We start from the raw sequence: 19,844 nt of genomic DNA, 5'->3' as shown, positions 1-19,844 counted from the left end.
ACAGCCTCGTTGTGATGGTAAGGTGTTTATAAAAAAAAGCATTCCTCTCCCACCCGGGGTGAGTCCCTTCTGCCAGACACCAAGGGGAGGTGGGGAGGTCCTCTGGGGTACTGTTCTAATACCCAGCCACAGGTAATGAGGCATCTACATCATGATAGTTATGAGTTAATAACCAACTGTCCATTTTTCTGCACTTTTCTGTGTATTTCACAGTAAAGTTTTAAAACATTTTTTAGGGGCGCCGGGTGGCTTAGTCGGTTAAGCGTCCGACTTTCGCTTAGGTCATGATCTCGCGGTTCGTGGGTTCGAGCCCCGCGTCGGGCTCTGTGCTGACTGCCAGCTCAGAGCCTGGAGCCTGTTTCAGTTTGTGACTCCCTCTCTCTCTGACACTACCCTGCTCACGCTGTCTCTCAATCCTAGAAATAAATAAAAATATTAAAAAAAACATTTTTTAAAATTTGTATCCCTCCCTGCCCAACAAGAAAAGTATTTTTAGTTTATTTATTCCGAGAGAGTGTGAGCAGGGGAGGGGCAGAGAGAGAATGAATCCCAAGCAGGCTGCATGCTGACAGCACAGAGCCCATCTCGGGGCTCGAACTCATGAACCTTGGGATCGGGGCCTGAGCTGAAGTCAAGAGCCAAATGGACACTTAACCGACCGAACCACCCAGGTGCCCCCCCACCCCGATAAATCCTTCGCTCTCTTGCCTGTTCCACCCATGCGTGTAAGTGTGTCCTGTCTCAGCCTCACAGAGGCTTTGAGCCCGCTGAGCGAGAAGGGTCACTGCCAGGGGACACAGGGCTTGTGGGCTCTTTGTGCTGCCGCGGATGCCCCTCCCTGCCGGTGCCACATGAGGAGGTGCAGGGAGGCCGCAGGAGGGAAGTGGAAAGAAAGGTGGCAGCTGACAGCTGTGGCTGGTGTCTGCGGGACAGGGCAGCCCGGCCGGGCCATTGCGCAAGCGTGGAGTGGCCTCGGGAGGAAGGGGAGGAAGTGCCGGTGCTCAGGAGGTCCTGCTTGCCGCAAGCACCGCGACTTCCCCCTCCGGCGCCCAGGTGAGCAAGGCCGGTGTCTGCAGGGACCTCAGGGCAGCAGCATGGGGCAGGGCCCCCCGGGGGTGAGCAGCGGGCGGGTCCTTGTGGTGCCTGAAGGACCAGAGTGCCCTGTGCTACCAGGAGCTGCCATCCGCCACATGACCTCAGTCTATTCTTCATTTACCAGTTTTCACCCAAGTATGACAGACCCACAGAAAAGGGTGGTGTGCAATCCCGGGTGCCCAGCCTAGGTTGGCTTCCAGAACGTGGGCACACCCTTGGAATCAGCCTTATCAGGAAAGGGCACCCCAGCTGCCGTCTCCTGCTCCCTTCTGCTCCCTTCCGGTCACTGCTGCTACCCGCCAAGAGGTCACCCTGGCCTCCAACACTGCAGACTGGCCAGGGTAGGTCTCCAGCTTGGGTCTAGAAGTTTCCTCGCCCATACTGTGTGTGGCAGTTCCTTCTCGTGGCTGAGCACTGTGTCCTCCTGTGTGGGAAGATTCTAGATACATAAAGGAGGTGACTAGAGAAAGGCCTTGCAGGGCCGGCAACACCCAGGGCTGGTGTCCTCCCCGTGACCACAGGGGACGTGCCAAGTAAATCTGAGAACAGAGAGCATAGCCCCTGAGCTTTCTTTTTTTTTTTTTAAGTTTATTTAGAGAGGGATCCCAGGCAGGCTCCGAGCTGTCAGTGCAGAGCCCCATGCGGGGCTCAAGTTCACAAACCATGAGATCATGACCTGAGCCAAAACCAAGAGTCAGATGCTCAACCAACTGAGCCACCAGGGCGCCCTATGGCGCCCGCACTCTGGATAAAACCAAGAACCACCACCAACCTGACCAGTCATGGTAACAGACACAAAAGGGCACGGTTTGGCTCCCCTCTGCCAGAGGCCACCCTCACCCTCTTAGTCCAGGGGTACCCGTGGCTCTCAGAGTGCTGGCGGCCTTTGCCACTGTCTCCCAGTCCTGGAATCGTGTGTCTGGCACACAAACTGGCCCCGCCAACCTGAGCCTGCAGCTGGACTTCCTGGGTCTGAGGCCACCTGACCTTGGACCCATTCTATAACCTTGAAGCCTCCCAGCCCCTCATGAGCGTCCTAGGCTCCTAGGTGCTAGTGAGAGCCGCCCCAGCCACTCCCTCCTCACCTCTTCACCCCAAAGCCCCTCCTGGCAGAGACCATGGTCCCATCTGGGGAGGAAACTGAGTCAGCCTTGAGGATCCATTTGATTCGGATTGGTTTTAATTTTTTAGTTTACTTATTTTGAGAGTGGGGGCGGGGCGCACAAGTAGGAGAGGGGCAGAGAGAGCACCCCAAGCAGGCTCCACACTGTCAGCATGGAGCCGGAGGCAGGGTTCGAACTCACGAAGAAAACCGTGAGATCATGACCTGAGCTGAAGTCAGACACCTAACCGACTCAGCCACCAGGCACCCGATTTGATCAGGATTTGAACGCAAGCCTCACTCGAAGTCTGTCCCCACCACCGCTGGCGCTCATTGACACAAATGTGCAGATGTGCACCTGACGCCTGCGCGCACTCCCACGGAGAGGGTCTCCGAGCTGCGACATCACTGTCCCAGTGTTCATGGCGGCTGCTGTCCAGCCTGGGGGTGTGGCCAAGGGGCCCACATTCTGGTAAAGAGACACTAAATGAGCTCCTTAATATGTCCGTCTGAATAAAAACAGGAAAGGGGGTAGGGAAGCATGAAGTTTTGCTGTTTTGCCAGAACGTATCAAGGAAGGCCTCTTGGAGGAGGTGCCTTTTGAGCAGAAACCCGAAAACAATGAGAGGGAGTCACAGGGATGGTCCCGGTGGCTCCAAGGCAAAGGCGGGGGGCTGCAGCAGCTTGGGGTGTCCCAGGAACAGCAGCGGCCAGATGTGGAAGGTCTGGGGTAGCCAGAGAGATGGGTGGGGGGCAGGCACGTCCCCAGGACGTGTGGCCGCCCACGTCCCCGCCACGGGCGTCTGAGGAATCCCAGAAACTGAAAGGAGAAGCAGAGTGTCTTCGGCGCCCTCCCTGCCCCCTCCTGCCCTTCCTCTCCTTCCCCAAGTGACTTCCTCTTTCTAGCCCATTTAAGGCCCACCAGCCAGGGAGCGCCCCGCAGAAGGGGAGGCCCCGCCGCCCAGTCATGGGGGACACCTTCATCCGCCACATCGCCCTCCTGGGCTTCGAGAAACGCTTCGTCCCCAGCCAGCACTACGTGAGTAGCCGGGCGCCCTGCGGGGGTGGCCCTGCGGCCGCGCGGGGACCAGCCCGGGGCGGGGGGCGCAGGTGCGGACGGCGCTGTCCCCGCGCGGCCTCCGGGGGCCCCCAGCCCATCAGGGCGCGGGACCGATGTGTGTCCCTTAAACGGATGCGCTCCCTGCCCCCGACCCACCCCGGGGCCTCGGTGAGAGGACTGCTGGCCTGGCCCCCCGGCCCCCCGCCAGCCCACCTCGCTCCTTGCTCACCCGCCCCGGTCAGGAGCTCCCTGTGGCGCCCCGTTCGCCCCAGAACTCCCGTCCCGGGCGCGCTCCTCCGAGCAGCCCTCCCTGACCACCCCAGCTCTCGCGGAATGCTCCCCCTGGAGGGAGTGCTGGCGGCAACCCTCTTTTCCCCCCAGCCCGCCGTGGGGTCAGTGACCTTACAGTGGGGTCCCCTCCACGAGGGCGATGCCAGCAAGGGGCCCAAAAAGGGCCCCGACCCCCTTCCTTGGGAGCTGGGAAGTAGGTGCCCAGACACGTCCACCACAAAGGTCCCCAAGGCCAGAGGAGAGGAAGGCCAGGCAGGGGCTCTGCTCTGTCTGGTTATTTGTAGGGCACACTTCGTATCCTTTCTTCTTTGTTTTCACTTTTAATTTTGAAATAATTTCAGGGGCGCCTGGGTGGCTTAGTCGGTTAAGCGTCCGACTTTCGCTTAGGTCATGATCTTGCGGTTCATGGGTTCGAGCCCTGCGTCGGGCTCTGTGCTGACTGCCAGCTCAGAGCCTGGAGCCTATTTCAGTCTGTGACTCCCTCTCTCTCTGACCCTCCCCTGCTCACGCTGTCTCTCTCCTAGAAATAAATAAAAATTAAAAAAATGAAATAATTTCAAACTTCAAGGTGCCCCCAAGACACCAATTACTCCAAAATTCCAACACCCACTTCTGTGCTCCCCCATCTGCCTCCTTCTCCTTCTCTCTGAATAGAACTTTTTGGAATCATTCCGGAGTAAATTAGAGACATTGTGTTTGTTTCTTTCTCTTTATTATTATTATTATTATTATTATTATTATTATTATTTTCTTTTTAGAGAGAGAGAGAGAGCATGAGCTGGGAAGAGGGGCTGAGGGAGAGAGAGACAGAGAATCTTCAGCAGGCTCCACGATGAAGCCCCATGCAGAGCTCTGTCCCACAACCCTGGGATTATGACCTGAGCTGACATCAAGAGTCAGACACTCAGTGGTCAAGACACCCAGGGGCCCACACCCCCTTTTTTTTTTTTTAAGTAGACTTCACACCCAGTCTGGGGTTTGAACTCATGACCCTGACATCAAGAGTTGGAAGCTCTTCCTACTAAGCCACCCAGGCGCCCTCTGCAAAATACTACTGTGTAGCTCTTAAAATCAGGAACATTCTCTGCAAAGGTGTAGACATCAACAAAGTGGATGAAACACTTACCCAATCTGCCGGCTTCACTCAGAAGTTACTCCTCCCACCCCCCACCACCACCGCCCCCCACTCCCCGCTTATCTGTAGTAAAAACTATCCAGGCTCAGGATCCAATCCAGCGCCACCTGCTGCATTTCACTTGCCTGTGACCCTTCAGACTCCTTTAATCTGGGTCAATCTGAATCGGTCTTTCTTTGTCCTTCCCGACAAGAAGCCTTCTTAGGCTCAGGCTACATGGCGACGGCAGGAATCCCTCAGAAGTGACACTGCAATTTTGCTTTTTCCTTGATAGGTGATGTTAAGTTTGATCAGCACATGTCTCTACTGTAAAGTTACTATTTCTCCCTTTGTGATTCATAACTAACCTGCGGGAGGTTCTGTAAAACAATATGAATATTCTGCTCCTCGTATAGTACACAGCTGACTATCGCCCGAGTCAGATTACCATAGGGATTGCCAAATGGTGATTTTGGAGACTCTGGAATTCTCTCTGCATTTATTAGTTAGCATTTTACCTTAAAGTTCTTCCCCTCTTCCTTATTATCTACTGACGTCAGTATGGATGCGTGGATTTCTCTTTCTCAGCGCACCAGTCCGTCACTATCAAAACTTATCTTCTGCTCACATTGTCCTGTGCAGGGGGAGAGGGACAGAAAGAGGGGGACAAAGGAACTGAAGCGGGCTCAGCCCTGACAGCCACCTGCCCCATGCGGGGCTCGAACTCACAAACCGAGAGATCCTGACCTAAGCTGATGGCAGACTCTCTGCCGGCTGAGCCGCCCTGGCGTCCCAAGAGCACATTCCCACTTCCGACACAAGGATGTTCAGGCTGAACTTGTGCCTTCCAGCCGGACTCCTGGGCTCGGCCATTTCACTAAGGACCCCTGTTCCTTTGCAGTGGGGAGTGATGAACCCTAGATCTGGAAGCTGAGTGTGGTCATTGCCTCTGGGGTGTCACTGCCCGTGACCCTTCAGGCCCCTGGCTCCCAACCAAATTAACATATTTACTCCTTTGCTCCTTTTATAACCCACGTAAGCTTGTTTGATCAGAATCACAGCATCTGCACCATTATTAACAATCAACCTGCACGTTTATTAAGTCAAACTTAAGTTTTCTTTGGCATTTTTTTTCTCCTTTTGGATGGAGGGTAGTAAAATACTGTAAAAGTTCCTTGGGGTTTTTCTTTTTCCAGTTTTTCTTTAATTTTTTATTTGTTTACAATTTGAAGTTTAAAAAAAAAATCCTGGGGCACCCGGGTGGCTCAGTCGGTTAAGCATCTGACTCTTGATTTCAGCCCAGGTCATGATCTCACGGTTCATGAGTTTGAGCCCTGTTTTCAGGCTCTGCGCTGACAGCTCAGGGTCTGCTTGGGATTCTCTCTTCCTCTCTCTCTCTGCCCCTCCCCTGCTTGCTCTCTTAAAAATAAATATTAAAAAATGTTTAAATCATTGTTGACCTCATTTTATTTTTTTAATTTAATTTTTTAAAATTTTGTTTACTGCTTTTTTATTTTTGAGAGAAAGGGGCAGAGACAGAGACAGAGCTTGAGTGAGGGAGGGGCATAGAGAGGGAGACACAGAATCTGAAGCAGGCTCCAGGCTCCGAGCTGTCAGCACAGAGCCCGAGGTGGGGCTCGAACCCACGAACCGTGAGATTGTGACCTGAGCTGAAGTCGGACGTTCAACTAACTGAACCATCCAGGCGCCCCTTAAATTTATGTTTAAGTGTGTAATATATTAACATATTTGATGCAACCAATCACCAAAACTCTCTAGAAAGATGTGCTCAAAGACTCATTCTAGTTCATCTCTCCTGTATTTCTCTTTGCAAAAAGAAGGGGTGCCTGGCTGGCTCAGTCAGAGAACTGAGTGACTCTTCATCTCTGGATGGTGGATTCCAGCCCCGTGTGGGTGTAGAGATTGCTTAAAAATAAAATATTTAGAAAGGAAGAAATGGAGGAAGGAAGGTGGGGAGGGAGGAAGAAAAACGTATAAATATTTTCTTGGGGCACCTGGCTGGTTCAGTCAGAGGAACACGAGACTCTTAATCTCGGGGTAGTGAGTTTGAGCCCCACGTGGGGTATAGAGATGACTTAAATAAGTAAAAGTTAAGGGGCGCCCGGGTGGCTCAGTTGGTTAAGTGTCTGACTTTGGCTCAGGTCATGATCTCATGGTTCGTGGGTTCACACCCCGTGTCCTGTCGGCTCAGAGCCTACTTTGGGTCCTCTGTCTCCCTCTCTCTCGGTCCCTCCCTCTTGCTCGCTCTGTCTCTCTCACTCTGTCTCAAGTATTTAAAAAAAATAAACATTAAAAAAAATAAATACAACTTTAAAATATATATTCATTTTTTCTTGTCTTTCTTTCCACAGACAATAAAAAAAGCTCTATGACATGCTATACCTGCTTTTTCCCCCATTTTCCTGTAATATCCTGGAGTTCCCTCCAAATGAGTTCATTAAGTCTGTCCCATTTTTTTTTATGTGTATATAATAGTCCCTGTGTGACCGCCCCATTGTTTCTTCAAACAACCATTTCTATTGTTTTCATTAACTGGCAATTACCTAATCTTCCTGCCCTGATTTGTTACATGTAAAGTCAACGCTTTACTTTATATGTAGAGTTTATATGGTTACGGTTACATATATGTGGGAGGGGTACACCCTGAACTCTTCATGCCTTTTGCTCATTTTTCTATCACACTTTTGGTCCTTTTCCTTTCAAATTACAAAAAAGTTCTTTAAAGGATTTTAAAAAATTTATTTATTGAAGTCATCTCTACGCCCAGGGTGGGGCTTGAACTCACAACCCTGAGATCAAGAGTCCCATGCTCTACTGCCTGAGCCGACCAGGCGTCCCTAGTTTTTTTCTTTTGATATAAAATTTACATGAAATGAAATCCAGCATAAATTAGGGACACACTTGCTGAGTTTTGAAGGTATATGTCCCCATGTGACCCAAATCCTCATCAAGTTATCTCTTGTTACCAGGGGCGCCTGGGGGGCTCAGTCGATTAAGTGTCCCTCCTGTATCCCCAATCCATGGAGGAGGAATTTGAGTTAATGTGAGAGAAGCTGAGCATCTTGCCCAGATCCTAAAGCTGGAGGGCGGCAGCTCTGGGGGCCAGGAAGCCGGTGCCCTCTCTTGGTCCAGGTCGCCCCAAAGAGGGCTCTCCCCTTGCCCCCCAAGCCCCTGGGCGTCCACCAAGAAGCTGAACGAGGCCCCCCTGCCCGGCCACTCCCCAGGTGTACATGTTCCTGGTGAAGTGGCAGGACCTGTCTGAGAAAGTGGTCTACCGGCGGTTCACGGAGATCTACGAGTTTCACGTGAGTCCCCAGTGCGCTTGCGCGGGGGTGGGGCGGGGCGCGGGCGGGGCGCGGGCGGGGCTCCGCCCCCAGGCCCAGCTCTGTCCTGCAACGGGAGGCGGCCCAGGCGCTGGCTGGGACAGGAGGACCACACATCACCCCTGCCCACAGTTTAGGGGGCATTATTTATCTCTTAACTTATTATTATTATTATTATTATTTTTAATGTTTTATTTATTTCTGAGAGAGAGAGACAGCATGAGAAGGGGAGGGTCAGAGAGAGAGGGAGACATAGAATCTGAAACAGGCTCCAGGCTCTGAACTAGCTGTCAGCACAGAGCCCGGCACTGGACTCGAACCCACGAACCGTGAGATCATGACCTGACCTGAAGTGGGATTAACCGACTTTGCTTAACCGACTGAGCCCCCCGGGCGCCCAATCCTGGGGACATTCTGAATGTGACAGGCTGGTTATGTCACCACCAGGTTGTCATCCCAGAAGCTTGCTCTTAACTCCGGGTCACTGTCCCCATGAGGTCCCCGGGGAGGTGAGAAGGGGGGTGGACAGTCCTGACACCTCAGAAACCAGGCTCTCTTGCTTTGTGGCTCCCCGCTGTCAGCCAGATTAAAAGACAGAATCCCAGAGGCTCCGAGCGCCTGGGTGGCTCAGTCGGTTAAGCATCCGACTTCGGCTCAGATCATGATCTCACGGTTGTGGGTTCAAGCCCTGCATCAGGCTCTGTGCTGACAGCTAGTTCCGAGCTTGGAGCCTGCTTCAGATTCTGTATCTCTCTCTCTGACCCTCCCCTACTCATGCTGTCTCTATCTCTCAGAAATAAATAAAACATTAAAAAAAAAAAAAAAGAATCCCAGAGGTTCTAAAACCCCGCAGGCTTCCCCACACTAGTGGCTGGGGCCGGTCGTGGGCTTGTCGTGGGGTGCAGAGCGTGGCTGCCAGGTCCTGGTCTGTGACAGGGTCAGGTGGATGGAGGGTCCACACGGCCAGATGCAGGGCCCTCCTTAACAGGGTTGTGAGTCTGGAGCCGCACACCTTCCTGCATTTCTTGTATGAGAGATTGAAAGCAAAATGCAGAGAAATGGGAAGAAGACTGTAGTATAAGCAGCCCATGTGTCACACTCGGCCCTCGGAATTGCACTAGATGGCTTTCTTTCTCCCTTCCTTCCTTCCTTCCTTCCTTCCTTCCTTCCTTCCTTCCTTCCTCCCTCCCTCCCTCCCTCCCTCCCTTCCTTCCTTCCTTCCTCCCTCCCTCCCTCCCTCCCTCCCTTCCTTCCTTCCTTTTTTTCTTTTTCTATGTAAGCCCTATGTCCCACGTGGGGGTTGAACTCACGATCCGGAGATCAGGAATCTCACGCTCCAGTGACTGAGCCACCCAGGCGCCTCACAAGGCTTTTTTAACCCCCCCGACCCTGGGCAACTGCATGTAACTCACACTCACACACACACATGAACAAGTTCAAGAACAAGGTGCAGTAGTGTGAAGCGTGCATTTTCTGCAGGCTTCTGGAAGCCATCAGCCTGCCGGCTGCTTCCTTCTCTGCCTCGCTACTGTCACTAGGTCACATTTTTGAGACCCATTCATGCTATCCGTGTGAGGCTCCATCTCTCCTCTTTATTTTTTTTTTTTAAGTTTGTTTTGTTTTGTTTTATAGAAAGAGACAGAGCATAAACAGGGGAGGGGCAGAGAGAGAGAGGGAGATGCCGAATCCAGTGCAGGCTCCAGGCTCTGAGCTGTGAGCACAGAGCCCGACGCGGGGCTTGAACCCACAAACTGTGAAATCATGACCTGAGCCGAAGTCAGATGCTTAACTGAGCCACCCAGGCGCTCACTGTCTCTCCTCTTTAAACTGTTCTGGGTTTAATTGTAGGATGAGACCCTTTTACTAATTGATGGGCTCATTCATTCCTTCAGCAACTCCTTATCGAGCACCTACTAAGTGCCAGGCGCGTTCTACTTGGTGAGCTCTGAAGGTGACCAGGGCATAAGAAAGATGCAAAGTCCTTGTGGACCTGAAGTTCTAGCGGAGGAGTCAGGATGACACACAGACACAACATCCGTAATGTGCACAGTATGTTAGACAGTCATTAGAACTATGGAAAACATAAGGCGGGGATGGGGGGACGGGGAGGACTGGGTTAGGAAGGGAAATTGTCAGGGGGAAGGTTTCACTATGGGGGATATAGATAGATCTGAGCAGAGACCCGAGGAAGGAGAAAGAGAAAGAGAAAGTGCCACTGAAAATTTGGGGGAAAGAACGGGAAGAGCAAGTGCAAAGGCCCAGGGGCAGGAGTGGGCCCGGAGTATTCCAGGGTGTCTGGAACAGAGTGAACAGGGGAGGGTGGTGGCAGAGGAGGTCAGCGAGGTGGGCAGGAACAGTTCCGAGGGGCCCTGTGGACTGATGTGGGGCTCTTGGCTTCCATTCTAAGTGAGCTGAGAGGCAGGGAGGGCTCTGGGCAGAGAGGAGACAGGGGACCCAACTTTTTTAAGAGGGTGCTGATTGAGTACAGAGAAGGGTGGAAGGGCATGTAAGAAGAATGTTGTGATCACCCAGGCTCGGTGGCGCTCAGACCCAGGTGGGGGCCGCGTGGGTAGGGAGAAGGGTCAGATTCTGGATCGATTTCAGGAGGAGAACCAAAAGGATCCGCTTGTGGCAGGAGGTAAGGTGGGACAGAAAGAGAGAGCCAGGGACGCCACCAGAAGTTTCTACTCCAGGTGATTCAAAGGGTCACTTCCAATTCTCTGCTTCTACAGTGTTGTAATAAAGGAATTCTGGGGCGCCTGGGCAGCTCAGTGACCAGCTTCGGCTCAGCTCGTGATCTCACGGTTCGTGGGTTCGAGCCCCGCGTCGGGCTCTGTGCTGACAGCTCAGAGCCTGGAGCCTGTTTCAGATTCTGCATCTCCCTCTCTCTCTCTCCCCCACCCCTGATTGCAGTCTGTCTCTCTCAAAAATAAATAAAACATTTTTTAACAATTAAAAAAAAAAGGACATTCTTATACCTTTTGTTTTCTGCCCAGAAAATGTTGAAGGAAATGTTTCCTATTGAGGCGGGGGACATCAACCCGGAGAACAGGGTCATCCCGCACCTGCCAGGTGAGCAGCGGGGTCGCTCCCCCCCCACACCCACTCCCTCCGGGACCTTGACCTGAGAAGGTGCTCACTGGCCCTCTGGTGCCCCTCCCCGGCCAGCCCCGCGGTGGTTCGACGGGCAGCGGGTCGCCGAGAGTCGCCAGGGCACGCTCACCGAGTACTTCGGTTCGCTCATGAGCCTGCCCGTCAAGATCTCCCGCTGTCCCCACCTCCTCGACTTCTTCAAGGTTCGCCCCGATGACCTCAAGCTCCCCACAGACAACCAGTGAGTGGTCCCGCCTTGTTCTGTCCCCGCAGTGGGAGGGCGAAGGGGGTGGCGAGCTCTGTCAGAGGAGGGGACACAGGACTTCCCCCATGTTATGGATAACTAAAAGCTCAGAGAGGGGAGGTGATGTGCCCAAAGTCACACAGCCTGAAAGAGGCAGGATTCCAACCCTGGCCTGTATGACCCGGAGCCCCCCCCCCCCCCCCAGCATCCCTCCCAAGTGTCTCTCTCTCTCCTTTTTTTTTTTTAAGTTTTATTTATTTTGAGAGAGACAGAGACAGCTCTCATGGGGAAGGGGCAGGGAGAGCGGGGGGTGGGGGGAGAGAATCCCAAGCAGGCTCCGTGCTACCTGTGAAGAGCCCAACGCGGGCTCGAACTCACGAAACCGTGAGATCGTGACCTGAGCTGTAACCCAGTTGGACACTTAACTGACTGAGCCACCTGGGGACCTCCCCCCTGCCAAGTCCCTTCTCTGTCACCTCATTCTCTGCCTGCCCCCCTGGGGGGGGGTCTCCTGTACTCTGGGCCCAGCACGGAAAGCATCTGAGAGGCTGCAGGAGGTCTCAGGGTGCGGGGGGAGGATGTTTTGCTGGGGGCCGGCTAGGCGGGGTCCCCTCTCTGCTCACTGGATATGGGGGAGGCCGCCATGGACAGACTCCAGCAGTGTGGACCAAGCCCTGAAGGCACCCCTGGGCCAGGGCAGGTTGGCTCCCAGGGGCCTGAGGGGCAGGGATGCCCCCCCCCCCACCACACACACATTGGCTGCTCTCCTGAGGCCCCAGGAGGAGGGCGCTGGCCCCTGAGGTGACGAGAGGCTTTCCCAGCCCAGAGTCCTTACCCGCATCCTTACCTGCACAGTGTGCGTCCCTTTCTTTGGGTCTGCCGGAGGCTGGGGGCCTTTCTAGCCCTTTCCTCCCCAGTGTCCCCCGCTTCCCACCTTCTTTTTCCTCTTGGGAAGTTCTGTCTGTCTGCCTGGGGCTCTGCTCCCCACTGACCCAGACTCCTCCCTGCAGGGTGAAAAAACCAGAGACTTACCTGGTGCCCAAAGACAGCAAGAACAGCAGCGTCACAGGTAGGAGGTGGGGGCGGCCGCTCTCGGGTCCCCCTGCGGGGTCTGGGGACATGGTTGGGATCCCGAGGGCAGGCTGTGCAGGGAAAGGAGCGAGGGGGCAGGGATGGGGATCCTTGAAGGGTCCCCACAGCTGCACCACAGAGTGGGGATCTTTGAGGTCACCAGCGACGCTTCTGGAGCTCATGTCTGTGGCTGCCAGCAGCCCTGGGGTGTTGTGGCTGAATGAGCGAGCAGGTCCAGGGGCACAGGTGGCCTTCTCGGCTCACACAGGGGTGGGACAGTGTGTGATCTTTACTGTGTGATCATTGTTTTTTCCTTTTTTTACATTAAAAAAATTTTTTTAACGTTTATTCACATTTGAGACAGAGACAGAACATGAGTGGGGGAGGGAGGGGCAGAGAGAGAGGGAGACCGACTCTAAAGCAGGCTCCAGGATCCGAGCTGTCAGCACGGAGCCCGACGCGGGGCTTGAACTCACAGACTGTGAGCTCATGACCTCAGCCCAAGTCGGATGCTTAACTGACTGAGCCACCCAGGCGCCCCATGTTTTTTTTTTACATTTTTACAAAAAGTTAATTTATTTAAGAGAGAGCGTGCATGCAGGGAAGGGGCAGGGAGGGGGAAACAGCGTCCCAAGCAGGCACTGAACTGTCAGCGCAGAGCCCATCTTGGGGCTCGATCCCACCAACTGTGAGATCAGGACCTGAGCCGAGATCAGGAGTCAGGGGCTTAACTGACTGCGCCACCCAGGGGCCCAGTAGGTGCTCAAAAATGCAGGGCTGCAGAGAGACTACCTTGTCTTTGCTGCTTTCCAGTGGGCAGCGTGCATACCCCTCCGGCGTGCCTGGGGCTGGGTGGGGAGGGGCCGCCAGTGCCTGGCTCTGGTGGCCGGCGCCGAGGACCCCCAGGGGGGACGTGGCCCGGCCCGGCGGCGGCCTCTCACCCAGCCTCCCTCTGTCCAGACATCACGGGCCCCATCATCCTGCAGACGTACCGTGCCATCGCCGACTTCGAGAAGAGCTCAGGCTCCCAGATGGCTCTGGCCACGGGCGACGTGGTCGACGTGGTGGAGAAGAGCGAGAGTGGTCAGGCCCCCCCCCCGCGCCGTCCTTCCTCCCCAAGGGCCGCATCCTTGGCCACAAGCCCCTCAGACGGCCCCAGGCTTCCTCCCCACCCTTCTGGGTCCCTGACTGTCCTCCCCGCTCTGCGGGCCACCCTGTCTCTGAGCCGAGGCTGCGGGCACCCAAGCGCCTCAGGGGGCCGTGTCCCGGTGGCCGGCGAGCTCCTCATAACGACGTGTGTGAAGCAGATTCTGAGCTCTAATCCTGTGACCCGCGTGTGTGGCTGTGTGTGACTCTGACGTGGAGTGTGCTGAAGGCGACATTTCTGGATCCGAGTGTTGGATGTCTGTGTGTCTGTGTTGGGGTGTCCCTACCACCCTGGTGGCGGAGGGCGGCGGCCCGGCCCGCTCACCCCGACTTACTGCCTCACACGCCTGGCACAGGCTGGTGGTTCTGCCAAACGAAGACAAAGCGAGGGTGGGTCCCCGCATCCTACCTGGAGCCCCTGGACAGTCCTGATGAGGCAGAGGACCCCGAGCCCAACTATCAAGGTGAGGAGCCCCGGGGGTCAGTAAGCCGGAAGTGATCACTTTGGGGCTGGATGTGATTGTGGGCTGGGCGGTGGGGCAGTCAAGGCGGAGACCCCGTCGTCTGGTTTGAGGGCCCCTGGGGGAGGGCAGGTCGGAGAACCAGGAAGTAGAGTAGAGGTGAAGCGGGGAGGTCAGCTGGGGCCGGCGGGAAGCCATTGCGTGAGCAGACCTGAGGTTCAGGAAGGTGGACTGCCTGGAGGCGGGGGCATCCTCACTGACCCAAAGCCCCTGGGGCTGGATGCGGCCCATGGGGAGGTTGAAATAAGTTGGAGCTGATTGCCCGTAAAATGGAGAGATCTTGCAATGGGGTGTGGATTTGTGGCATCTCTGGAGAAAGGGGAAATGGTCTATGCACTGGATAGCAGCCTCGCATGTCAGCAGTTGGCGGGGGCCAAGTGGCTCAGGTGACAGGTGGATGGGCGCTCACCCCGCACCTCCTGCCGGGCGCCTCCTGGTGGTGGGAGGTGGGAGTGGGCAGGAGCCCCCGAGGGGAGCTGGGCGGTGACCGAGGGAGACAACAAGGGGCAGGTGGGGACCAGGGACTGGGCGGGCCTGGGCGTGGCTGGAGGAAGGCTCAGGCCTAGAGAGGAGAGGAAGGGAGGGCCAGCGGGGGCTGGACGGACCCTCACGCCACGCCCCTGCCCCCCCGCGGCCGACCAGGAGAGCCGCATGTCGCCATCAAAGCCTACACTGCCCAGATGGAGGACGAGGTGTCCCTGCAGGAGGGCGAAACCATCGACGTCATTCATAAGCTCCTGGACGGCTGGTGGGTCATCAGGTAGGCGAGCACCCCTCCCTCCCCGCTGCGCCCACCCTGTCAGCCCGGGCGTGGGGCAGGGCCCGTTGGGGCTCTGTGCCCCCTGGCGTGTGTGACTCTGGGTAAGCCGCTGCCTCTGTCTGGACTCAGTTTCCATTTTGGTGGCAGACTGGTGATTATCCCCCCACCGCCTGTCTCTCAGGGGTTCAGTGTCTTTGTCTGAGTGGGTATGTTTTTCGGGTCACCTCGCCATCTATTAGTCTTTCTATAACAACACAGGGAATTGTGGCGTTCAGTATTGTATTTGAGAACTGGTAGAGTAGACCCTGTCATCCCTTTTCCTTTGAAATCTTTTGTTGCAATTGATTATTTTTTTTCTTTAAAATTTTTTTGATTTCTGTTTTTTTTAATTTCTTAAAAAAAATATTTTTTAGTGTTTTATTTATTTCTAGGAGAGAGAGAGAGAGAGACAGGGTGAGCAGGGGAGGTTCAGAGAGAGAGGGAATCACAGACTCTGAAACAGGCTCCAGGCTCTGAGCTGGCAGTCAGCACAGAGCCCGACGCGGGACCCAAACCCACGAACCGTGAGATCATGACCCAAGTGAAAGTCGGACGCTTAACCGACTAAGCCACCCAGGCGCCCCTGTTTTTTTAAAATTTCTGAAAGAGAGAGAGACAGCGTGAGCAGGGGAGGGTCAGAGAGAGAGGGAGACACAGAATCCGAAACAGGCTCCAGGCTCTGAGCTAGCTGTCAGCACAGAGCCTGACGCAGGGCTCGAACCCACAAACCGTGAGATCATGACTTGAGCCCAAATCAAGAGTCGGACAATCAGCTGACTGAGCCACCCAGGTGCCCCGTTGCAATTGATTCTTCTCTGTTCATTACTCCTGGGCCAAAGCAGAACCCTGGGGTCTTAGAGAGCCATTCTCTTGGGCCCATCGGGCCTCCGCAGTCCTTGTATACCTTTTAGGAGCCCTGAGTCACAGGGTCTGTCCACAGCCACGGTGGACAGTGAGCTTGTGGCCACAGTGCCATCGTCAGCACGGCCCCGGGCTGGAGGCTTCCAGGCAGGCTTCCTCAGCCTTTCTGACCGTCCCTCGGCTTAACTCCCTGATCACACACACCTCTGCGAATCTGCTTGTGATTCTCCCACCAGCTGAGAAACATCAGTTTTAAGGGGCGAGGTTTGTATTATGCAAAGTTGTTTTTTTCCCTCACTCTCAAATTATAGTGGTGACAATGGGAAGAAACATCTTTTCAAGCGGTGCTGGAACATGTGGGCGCCCGCATGGAGAAAAGGCGCCTAGACCCCTGCCTGGCACCCCGTGCGTGTATTCGGGATGGGTCGTGGGTTTCACCAAGCACAAAACCCCAGAGTAAAACGGTTTTGGAAGGAAAGCTTAGGGGAACCTGGTGCCCTGGAGATCGGCGAAGAGTGTCTTAGATACAGAGAGCAGGGACCACAGAAGAAAAACCTGACAGATACGCTGCTGCAGATGATGCTTCATTGCAAACACATGTCCTGGGGGGGTGGGGGGCAAGTTGGACCTGCCGACTTCCTCCCACTACCGCCATCACAGCTGCGGGGGCCTGTGTTGCACAGATGAGGAAACTGAGGCCCAGAGGGGCAGGGTCTGGTGTTGGCGGGGCACTGGGGTGTCTGCAGTCTCCCAGCTGCCTTAACCCCGACTGTTTAGAGAGATTCCGGAGCCCCCACGCCTGAGGCCCCTACTCAAGGGCTGCCTTTTGTTGCAGGAAAGGCGACATCACAGGCTACTTTCCATCCATGTACCTACAGAAGTCCGGGCAGGATGCAGCCCAGGCCCAACGCCAGATCAAGAGCCGGGGGGCGCCACCCCGGAGGTGAGCCAGCGTCCCTGGGACCCACAAGGGGCTGAGGAGGGGGTGCACCACGGGCCCCCTCTGTCGGTCCAGGCCCTGGATTGGCAGTGCTGGGGAGGGAGGCTTGGGTGGAGGCAGGGAGGCAGCACCCTCCCTGAATCGAGGTTGGACGTGCCCTCCCTCATCGTGGGGCTGGCACCGGGGCGGTGGGAAAGCAGGGGTGTGAAGTGGAAGTGAAGGCGTAGGCGTCGATGTCTAGTGTCCTTGGGGACCGCCTGTGAGGGGGACGGCAGTGCAGAGGTCCTGGGGAGGACACGGGCTGAAGCCTGCCGAAGGGCGTGGGACTTAGATCTGGGTTCTGTGACCCGGCTGGAGTCTGCATCGGTGCTGGGTAGCCATGGTCATGCCCCGCCCAGCTTTCCACTGTCCCCGGGCCAGTCGTTGGACCCTAGGGAAGGTCGTGGGAGTCCCTGCGTGCAGGGACGCGGGGCCGGGGGTGTGGGGGTGGCGCCCAGGCGCTGAGCAGCGCCCTGTCCCTCTGGGCCCAGGTCGTCCATCCGCAACGCACACAGCATCCACCAGCGGTCGCGGAAGCGCCTCAGCCAGGACACCTATCGGCGCAACAGTGTCCGTTTTTTGCAGCAGCGCCGCCGCCAGGCGGGTCCCGGACCGCAGAGCTCAGGTAGCCCGCGGCGTGAGTGCCTGCAGTGGCCTGGGCGTGCCAGGGGCGTGGCCTTGGAGATGGGGCGGGGCTGGAGGCGGGGCCAAGCGGGACAGGACCGCAGAGCTCAGGGAGCCCGCTTAGTGAGTGCTTGCAGTGGCCTGGGCGTGCCGGGGGCGGGGCCTGGAAGACTGGCCTGGAGGCGGGGCCAGGCGCGGTAGGACTGCCCAGCTCAGGGAGCCGGCGTGAGTGCCTGCAGCGGCCAGGGGGTGGGGCGCGCCCTGGAAGGTGGGGCGGGGCCTGAAGGGCGGAGCCGGGCCGCTCACGGGTCCGTGCTTTCCGCAGCAAGGGAGCAGCCGCAGACTGGACGCGCAAAACCACAGCCCGCCGTGCCCCCGCGGCCCAGCGCAGACCTTATCCTGCACCGCTGCAGCGAGAGCACCAAGCGGAAGCTGTCGTCTACAGTCTGAGGCCGCGGCGCCTCCCCTAGATGGCGCCCTGGCCCCTCCGCCCCGTCCCACCCCATTCCAGTATTCCCGTGTACAGATCCTGAGGTCCGGATGCTTCCGGCAGCCCCGGGCCCGGCCCCACCTATTAACCGCTGTCAATAAATGTTGCGTGGAATGGACAGAGGCTCTGCAGAGAAGCGTGGCGGACTGGGTTAGGCATGCCCTTGGGGGTATTTCTAGAATGAGGACAGAGGGGCTGTGAGCTCGCGGGGGCCGGAGGTTGGGGGAGTTGCAAGACCTCCCGTTTGCACAGGGTCAGGTGCAAGAGGAACCCGCCGTCCGCCCGCTGGCCGTTTGTCTGGACAGACACTGCCTGCGGAAACTTCGGTCCCACTGAGGAAGGGTGCCACAGCTCGCGGTGTGTGCGCCTTAGGTGGCAGAAAGTGTAACTGAGCTACAGGTAGGGAGCGCCCCTGGTAACTCATCGAGAGGCTGCCCGGTCTGGAGGTTGTTCCAGAAAGCGAATTGTTCAGTGAGGAACCACTGCCCCAGCATTGCTGCCGGCCCACGGCCTCAAAGTCTTCGCTGGTGGAGCTTTTCCAAAATGCAAAGCCACCGGCGTGCAACCTGGAGCTGCTGATCTGGGAACAGAGGCAGCGTGTCGGGAAGGCCACAGGGTGGCAGGGAGAACGGTTCCTGCTCTTGGGAGGAGGCACCGGAGGATGGGCAAGGCTGGGTCCCTTAGAGGTTAGGGAAAATCCGCGGAGGATAATTTGACCATCAAACTATAGCAAGCTGCCTTGAGAAAATCACTAAGCCTTTTATTTGGTTTTTGGAGACCTGCTTTGCTGGAAAAAAGTCCAGCTCATCAAGGACTAGCCTACAAAGCTGTGAGAGAATTAACCGGCAACCCCAACCCCTTTGTTCAGTTGCAATTATAACTTTAAAAAACTGTGTAAGATAAAAGATTTTCATTATTTTTAGTTTCAATGTTTCTTAGCCAAAGTCCTGATCAAACGTTTCCCCCATGTTTTTCTGTATTTCTGGTCCCCTGGAGGTGTGGCCTCATGATGGCCCCACTGTCCTGTGCTGATGTGTAGGCCCCAGTGGGGTGTGAGCCTGAGGTCAATGGGGCCTGTCTGTGGGCCTCTGCTGTCCACGGAGGAGGCAACAGAGCGCAGGGGGCAGATGCTCCTGTAGTTGTCTGGATCTGATGTGTGTGCAGCCAGTATATACTTTTTTAACTTTTATTTTGAGAGAGAGCCCAGAGCCTGAGTTGGGGGCGGGGGGCAGACAGAGAGAGGGAGAGAGAATCCCAAGCAGGCTCCACCCTGTCAGTGAAGAGCCCAGTGCCAGATTCATACCCACAAAACGATGTGAGGTCATGACCTGCGCCAAAACCAGGAGTCACATGCTTAATTTTCTGAACCACCCAGGTGCCCCGTGTAGCCAATTTTCTTGGCCAGGAGTACGTGGTTTCCGGTTTTGAGAACAACCTGTCACGCAGGTACTTTATGGACAAGGAAACCAAGCCTCAGAAAATGTAGGCAATGTTTTAGGGTAACACGGCAAGGGGGTGGCAGCACTGGGAGCCAGAGCCAGGCTCTTCTTTCTGATTCCAAAGCCCTACTGGGTCCATTACACTGTCCTGACCCCACAGTGCTCCTGACCTGTGGCTCAGGCCTCGGGGAGGGGAGCATGGCCAATGAATGCCCAGAGGAGGGAGGTGACATGGGGCCTTGCTTGCAGAGCTCCGAGCCACCTGCCTGGGTTGGAGGGGTGACCAGTGTGTGTAGCCCACCTGGGCTGGGAAGACAGGGCCTGAGGACAGGAGCAGTGTTCCCTTGGCCCCTAGGACCTGACAGGGGTCACCAAATCCAGCCCCAGCTCCTGGGCTGGGCCCGACCACCACCCCACTCCTTGGTGCTCTCATTTGCAGACACCCCATCACCACAGCCCCAGAATACCACCTGCTCATTCAGTCAATTCTCCCAGGCTTGGCTCAGCCGCATGATCGGCAGTGCTGGGCCACTGTGGTCCTAACACACCTGCAGGGTAAAGACGGAAGCTG

At 56.0% G+C, this 19,844-nt stretch overlaps 1 protein-coding gene across 1 annotated transcript; it reads left to right on the top strand.

The window, feature by feature from the left end:
* The first annotated feature begins 3,114 nt into the window (after window positions 1-3,114).
* NCF1 (neutrophil cytosolic factor 1) lies at window positions 3,115-17,952 on the top strand. The gene is made up of 11 exons (XM_039255210.1): window positions 3,115-3,236; window positions 7,908-7,988; window positions 11,003-11,078; window positions 11,175-11,340; window positions 12,354-12,412; window positions 13,375-13,497; window positions 13,917-14,024; window positions 14,724-14,841; window positions 16,577-16,684; window positions 17,212-17,345; window positions 17,670-17,952. The coding sequence occupies exons 1-11, from the start codon at window positions 3,165-3,167 to the stop codon at window positions 17,792-17,794; spliced, it is 1,170 nt and encodes a 389-aa protein (XP_039111141.1). The 5' UTR covers window positions 3,115-3,164; the 3' UTR covers window positions 17,795-17,952.
* The last annotated feature ends 1,892 nt before the right edge of the window (window positions 17,953-19,844 follow it).

Source organism: Hyaena hyaena, unplaced genomic scaffold, assembly GCF_003009895.1.
Source record: "Hyaena hyaena isolate Hyena2069 unplaced genomic scaffold, ASM300989v1 scaffold_514, whole genome shotgun sequence".
NCBI classification, from domain to species: domain Eukaryota; kingdom Metazoa; phylum Chordata; class Mammalia; order Carnivora; family Hyaenidae; genus Hyaena; species Hyaena hyaena.
The sequence above is the reverse complement of the archived record's forward strand: the minus strand, read 5'-3'. Positions and strand labels throughout refer to the sequence as shown.

Excerpts from the sequence above, each read along its gene's own strand:
- NCF1 (XM_039255210.1), top strand. The coding sequence starts at position 3,165 with ATGGGGGACACCTTCATCCGCCACATCGCCCTCCTGGGCTTCGAGAAA. Across the intron at positions 11,079-11,174 it reads GGTCATCCCGCACCTGCCAG|CCCCGCGGTGGTTCGACGGG; the intron begins GTGAGCAGCGGG and ends CTCCCCGGCCAG. Across the intron at positions 12,413-13,374 it reads CAAGAACAGCAGCGTCACAG|ACATCACGGGCCCCATCATC; the intron begins GTAGGAGGTGGG and ends CCCTCTGTCCAG.